This window comes from Periplaneta americana, chromosome 2 (assembly GCF_040183065.1).
Source record: "Periplaneta americana isolate PAMFEO1 chromosome 2, P.americana_PAMFEO1_priV1, whole genome shotgun sequence".
Lineage (NCBI taxonomy): Eukaryota > Metazoa > Arthropoda > Insecta > Blattodea > Blattidae > Periplaneta > Periplaneta americana.
Window position 1 is genome coordinate 8795159 of NC_091118.1, and position 7124 is coordinate 8802282.

Sequence of the window (7124 nt, forward strand, 5' to 3'; positions counted from 1 at the left end):
TGATTTCAGGAATTAGCAAATATCAAAATGGACCAAATAGTAACCTGTAATAACATATAAGTATGGAACGGAGGAGAAATGTAAAACGCAAGAAAATGCCAGCTTGTCTTGGTATACAACCGTGCCTTGAAATGTTATCGCCTGTTCAAAGCTCATCAGTCCGGTTGCTCTGCTGCGCGGGGGCGACACAGATACCGGAGTGACCTGCCTGCCGGCCTCTTGGGCTTTCCTTCCTGAACGACGAGTGGAAATATCCCTGACGAAAACAGTACCGACCTTCAGATAATATGATAGTAGTGAAAATATCAGTAGTAATAGTAATGGCAGTAAGTTGTATAGTAGCAGCAGCAGTAGTATTGTAGCAGTAGTATTTGTAGTAATAGTTTTTGTAGCAGTAGTAGTAGTTTTTGTGCAATAGTAGCAGTAGCAGTATTAGTAATAGCAGTAGTATTTGCAGTAGTAGTTTTTGTACCAGTAGTAGTAGTATTTGTAGTAGTAGTTCTTGTAGCAGTAGTATTTGTAGTAGTAGTTTTTGTAGTAGTAGTAGCCTAGTAGTAGTATTTGTAGTAGTAGTTTTTGTACCAGTAGTAGTAGCAGTAGTATTTGTAGTAGTAGTTTTCGTAGGAGTAGTACTAGTAGCAGTAGCATTTGTAGTAGTAGTTTTTCTACCAGTAGTAGCAGTAATATTTGTAGTAGTAGTTTTTGTAGCAGTAGTATTTATAGTAGTAGTTTTTGTACCAGTAGTAGTAGCAGTAGTGTTTGTAGTAGTAGTTTTTGTAGCAGTAATATTAGCAGTAGTATTTGTAGCAGTAGTTTTTGTACCAGTAGTAGTAGCAGTAGTATTTGTAATAGTAGTTTTTGTACCGGTAGTACTAGCAGTAGTATTTATAGTAGTAGTTTTTGTACCAGTAGTAGTAGCAGTAGTATTTGTAGTAGTAGTTTTTGTACCAGTAGTAGTAGCAGCAGTATTTGTAGTAGTAGTTTTCGTAGGAGTAGTACTAGTAGCAGTAGCATTTGTAGTAGTAGTTTTTCTACCAGTAGTAGCAGTAATATTTGTAGTAGTAGTTTTTGTAGCAGTAGTATTTATAGTAGTAGTTTTTGTACCAGTAGTAGTAGCAGTAGTGTTTGTAGTAGTAGTTTTTGTAGCAGTAATATTAGCAGTAGTATTTGTAGCAGTAGTTTTTGTACCAGTAGTAGTAGCAGTAGTATTTGTAATAGTAGTTTTTGTACCGGTAGTACTAGCAGTAGTATTTATAGTAGTAGTTTTTGTACCAGTAGTAGTAGCAGTAGTATTTGTAGTAGTAGTTTTTGTACCAGTAGTAGTAGCAGTAGTATTTGTAGTAGTAGTTTTCGTAGGAGTAGTACTAGTAGCAGTAGCATTTGTAGTAGTAGTTTTTCTACCAGTAGTAGCAGTAATATTTGTAGTAGTAGTTTTTGTAGCAGTAGTATTTATAGTAGTAGTTTTTGTACCAGTAGTAGTAGTAGCAGTAGTATTTCTAGTAGTAGTTTTTGTACCAGTAGTATTTGTAGTAGTTTTTGTACCAGTAGTAGTAGCAGTAGTATTTGTAGTAGTCGTTTTTGTAGCAGTAGTAGTAGCAGTAGTATTTGTAGTAGTCGTTTTTGTAGCAGTAGTATTTGTAGTAGTAGTTTTTGTACCAGTAGTAGTAGCAGTAGTGTTTGTAGTAGTAGTTTTTGTAGCAGTAATATTAGCAGTAGTATTTGTAGTAGTAGTTTTTGTACCAGTAGTAGTAGCAGTAGTATTTGTAATAGTAGTTTTTGTACCAGTAGTACTAGCAGTAGTATTTGTAGTAGTAGTTTTTGTACCAGTAGTAGTAGCAGTAGTATTTGTAGTAGTAGTTTTCGTAGGAGTAGTACTAGTAGCAGTAGCATTTGTAGTAGTAGTTTTTCTACCAGTAGTAGCAGTAGTATTTGTAGTAGTAGTTTTCGTAGCAGTAGTACTAGTAGCAGTAGCATTTGTTGTGGTAGTAGTAACAGCAGAGGTGATATTAGGCCTAATAGCAGTAATAGTACTAATATTATTAGTTGTAATAGAGTAACAGTACTAGTAGTAGATCTAATATTGCAATATTACAACCTATTTAATGGGGCATGTTGAAATATACATAAAAAAGTAGGGCCTAGTACTAGGAAGTGTAGTAGCTTAAATTGTGTATTCGAAAATGGAAAGTTAACTTCTCAAATGTCCGATTTTCCTTAAAGAATTCAGGTCTCCGTCACTTCTACTATCACTATCGATTAGAACTACAACTTCACGAGACCAACGCCGGCCGCGGGAAGTCCCGTTGATAAAGCACGACCACGCCTGGAGGATGTGCACTTTCCACTGTCTTCGGGGCAATGGCTGGCGGGCGACTTTCAGTGCTAGCAGAGACATCTGCGTTCACCTGAACTATTGCATCCCGAAGGTTTTAGACTTTTGCACAGAAGTAGTAGTAGTAGTAGTAGTAGTAGTAGTAGTAGTAATAAACGATTTTCCCATTAAATGTTATAATACACGTCTTCCAATAATTCACTTCCTTTGTCATGACATAATAGAGTACCCTGTTGTTAGTAGTTTACCTTTAAAGGGCGTCTTTCTGCATGTTACTCCAGAAGAAATGTAAAAGAAAGGGTAGGGCTCAACGAGTTAGATACTATAGAGAGGCTAAAGACCTCTGATAAGCGCTCCCTGCGGAGGCCAACAGTACTATGGATCGTTCCCTACAAAACATGGCGGTCTATAGTACCACCAGCCTCCGCAAGGAGTGCTTATCAAAGGTACACTGCCTCTTTGAATAGTTTCCAATGAATACTTTATTTCATATTCTTGTATGATACACTTTCAATAATAATAATAATAATATTTCACAACATATTATTATTATTATTATTTATTTGTAAGTGGAAGAGCAGGCCTTAACTCTGCCAGGTAAAATAAAATAAATTATATTTTTCGGATACATCAATATTTAATTTGAACATTTCGCTATAGGTTTTGTAAAAAGCTGATTTATAAATGACTTTAAAAGACTTTAAAATTTCCAAAAATGTCTCATTCCATCGGATTTAAATGAAATGTACCGTAAATCATAATATTCGTTGCTGGATAATTAACCCCTCTCAATACAGGTACCATTGCCCCAGAGAATTATAAGATAAGACGGACTGAGCATAAGCGAAATATCTGTATTAATAAGTTTGTACCATCAAGAGTTTAGTATTTATTGTGTTTATAGGGCCTACTCCAATTTTCTTTTTATTAATGCGTAGGGTTCTTTTTGTTAACAAAGAGGAAAGTTAGCACTTGCATCACACACAATTTGTCATTATTGTTCAAAATAATGTAAGAACAGTTTCATTCTGAAAAAGCCTTTGCTTAGTTGCGAGACACGTGTGAGATCAATATTTGTTTCAAATTATATTAGACTGCACGATGTCTCCATCACGCGACAATATTTGTTTCAAATTATCCTCCTGAGACCTACTGTATCATATGTGATACAATAGGTTTCTATTTTTTCACGCGCTGTATTCGTAAGAGAGTGCACGAACGCCTACTGTATCTTATTCTATACACTTCGCGCTATACGACAATCATTTGTTTTTACTTCTGGCTGTGCACACCAGATGGCAGACACACTTGTAACTTCATCGAAATGGAGGTAGCAGCTGTGATTCCTAAGACATCAGGTTAGTAATAGTTTATATTCGTTATTTTTAACTGAATTATGCTAAATATGTTGTTAACTATATGCAGAAAGCATATGCATTTTCAGATATTGATTCTGTAAAAAGCAGTTGCGTACAAGTATGCATTTATTCGATGTATTAGATATGCTACATTGAGTCATTACCCATTCTTTCCATACCGATACCGTATATGTACAATATAAAAACGTTCCTTTGGTAAATTATATTTATCATCTGTTTAAATTAATTCTGATACATTCTGTTTATGCCATCCTTCTTTCTGGCTATGTGGATAGCGATGTGGGCTTCTCAACCCAATTGTCCATGGTTCGATTCCCAGTGTGGCAATGAAAGACTTAATCTTCCATCAACAGGACTCGGTGTTCTGTGATTCCTTTATTTTCATAATGTGGAAGCGATAGACAAACCATCGCAGTGTCACTACTGCCTAGTATACCTAGGGCGGGTCGTGGTTCACATCCCTACGGCCTTGCCTGAGGAACGTACCTGCTTTTGGGCAGAGTACCTGATTCTATATATATTCAACGTGAAATATTACTAACGGTACTTAACTTTAAAATATGCATATAATAAACGATATTTAAACAAGAATAGGCCTATCTTAAATAGCTTTTGTTTCTATTTTTTTAGGGCTGTCTAATCATGAAATTACAGAACTTCTGTACAAAATTGACCCCAACAATTCTGATGTTGAAGTTGAAAATGACGACAGTGAGGCAGATATTAGGGATCCAGAACCTAATGAATTGCTGGATGATTTGCGTGAAGATGAAGACAATGTTGTGCCAGAAGGTGAAATTACTCCAATTACACCTGGACAAGCCGGAAGTAGCAGAGATCCTTCCCAACGTTGGCGCCATAAAAATGAGTGAGTTGTGAAACTTGAATTTTAATTGTTATGAATAGCTACGCCAAGTCTAAGATTATATGCGACTGAAATCTTTGGAATAGGGTTCTTGTTCCATCAGTAGTAGTTCGTTGGCTCCTACTGATCTATCTTGATTTAGAGGTTCTGTAGGCCTACATGTTTTTGGTCTAGTGGAATCTTCTTTTATGATCTAAACAATTTAGTAAACATTGTCTTATTAAATATAATTTGGTTTTAGGTTTCCTGTGTTACCAGAAATGGACCAAACCTGTAGTACTGGTATATCTGCCGGATCTTCCGAAATTCCAGAAGTGAAGACACCATTTTCTTACTTTGAACGTTATTTAAAGGATGACTTTTTTGAGGACATGGCTGAGTTTTCAAACAGAAAATATGTTTTACTAAAGGGTAGATCCTTGAACACTAATGGACCGGAAATAAGGAAGTATTGGGGTGCTAGCATTGCTGCAGCTCTGGTTGGATTCCCTAAAATCCGTATGTGCTGGGATCGTAGGACTAGGTTTCCCTTGATTGCAGATAATATTTCGAGAGATAGAGTTTACACATTAAGGAATAGTCTCAAAATTGTTGATGACAATGCAGTCAGTGACCTCAAAAAGGAAGACAGGTTTTGGAAAGTGAGGCCTATGTTGGCGAGGGTAAGAAATGCTTGCCTTGAAAATCCTCGACCGAAAGAAATTTCAATAGACGAACAAATGATACCATTCCATGGTCAAATTCGAATGAAGCAGTTTGTAAGGGGTAAGCCTCAGCCTGTAGGATTGAAAAATTTCGTTATGACGACAACAAGTGGGCTTCCCTTAGATTTTTTAATGTATGAAGGGAAAGGCAAGGAGATTGTGTCAGGAAAGGCTCCAGTACCTGAGAAACTAGATGTAGGGGGAAGAGTCGTCCTAAAATTATGTGATTCTTTACCAGCAGGTTCTTCTATCTTCATAGATAGATACTTCACTTCAGTGCCCGTCCTTGAAACTCTCCTATCACATAGGAATATTTTTTGCACTGGGACAATCATGTCAAACCGAATCCCAAGGTCTGTCGAACTGAAAAGAGATAATGAAATGAAACGGGAAGGAAGAGGCTGCCATGATCAAGTTGTGAGGCTGGATGATAAAATGTCAATCGTTAAGTGGTATGACAACAGACCAATTTATCTAGGCTCAACAATCTGCGGTGTTTCACCCATTGAAGAATGCAGGCGATGGTCTAAGAAAGACAGTGCTTACATCCAAGTTCCACGCCCATATATCGTAAAAATGTACAACACAAATATGGGTGGTGTAGATCTTTCGGATCGAATCTTGAGCAAGTATGCAATGAGGAACAGAACAAAAAAATGGACTGTGAGAGTATTGCACCACTTTTTTGATTTTGCTGTAGCTGCTGCATGGATTGAGTACAGATATGCTGCTCAATTAAACAAATGGCCAAGCAAAGACATATTGTCCTACTTTCTGTTCAAGATGGACATTGCAGAGAATTTGATTTATTATCTAAGGGAAAGAGAGGTTCAACAGGAACATGAGGAAGAAAGCGATGATGCTGAAGAAGAAGATGATGATGTAGAACAAGCTGGTTCCAAAAGGAAGCGAAGGGCTACTCAATCTCTACCACCTAAAGCAGCAAGAATTCAAAATGCAATTCACATGCCTGAGATGATGCACAATCAACAGAAGAGTAGATCAAGATGCAGATTTCCAGGGTGCTCATCTGTGACATATATCAGATGTACACAATGCAAAGTATTTCTTTGCTTCACTACAGAAAGAAACTGTTTCCGTAATTTTCATATGAAGTAACAAAACTTTAAATCCCTCCAATTTATAACTTTGTTTTTCACACCTACTGTGTTTGTATTTTAGAAGAAGAGTTATGGCTCATGTTTATAAAGAGTTTTAATTATATATCATTTAATATTATAACATAGTGTATACACTTATTTCCAGTAAATATTGCATAATGTACTCCATTTATATTCAATAAAATATTATATACTCTTATTTCAAGTTCTGTATGGTTTGTCTTCCCACAGACCCAATGTATCACATATGATACATGCTTTCGCGCAAAACTGCGTAAAGGAAAAAAATAGTTGTTGACGAAACAATTTTCTTCGTGCCTTTAATATCACTAACATTTATATTTCACGAACATGCATAAAAAATCTCAGTCTCAGGTCTCAGGAGGTTATATTAGACTACACGATGTCTCCATCACGCGACAATATTTGTTTCAAATTATATTAGACTACACGATGTCTCCATCACGCGAAAAGAAGGGTACCTAGCTGTGGCTCCTGTTGCTTCTGATAACAATGTTAATCGTAAGTATCTTATCGTTTCAATAAATGTGGTGAGTTATGATCACGAGTAACTTTCTATTAGTGTTATTCTTTAATTATTATGTTGCATGCTAAGAGGTTATTTGTAGTTTTAATAATTACAGTTTTCAAAAGTTCTCTGTGTTAATTCCAATTTCAAATGAATTTTTCTCAATAACTTAATTATTGGATTTTTTTTTTTAA

At 36.1% G+C, this 7124-nt stretch overlaps 1 protein-coding gene across 1 annotated transcript; it reads left to right on the forward strand.

The window, feature by feature from the left end:
* The first annotated feature begins 3947 nt into the window (after positions 1 to 3947).
* Positions 3948 to 6784, forward strand: LOC138695234 (piggyBac transposable element-derived protein 3-like). Its single transcript, XM_069819688.1, has 2 exons — positions 3948 to 4579; positions 4818 to 6784. Exon 2 carries the CDS (start codon positions 4837 to 4839, stop codon positions 6397 to 6399), a length of 1563 nt encoding a protein of 520 aa, XP_069675789.1. The 5' UTR covers positions 3948 to 4579; positions 4818 to 4836; the 3' UTR covers positions 6400 to 6784.
* The last annotated feature ends 340 nt before the right edge of the window (positions 6785 to 7124 follow it).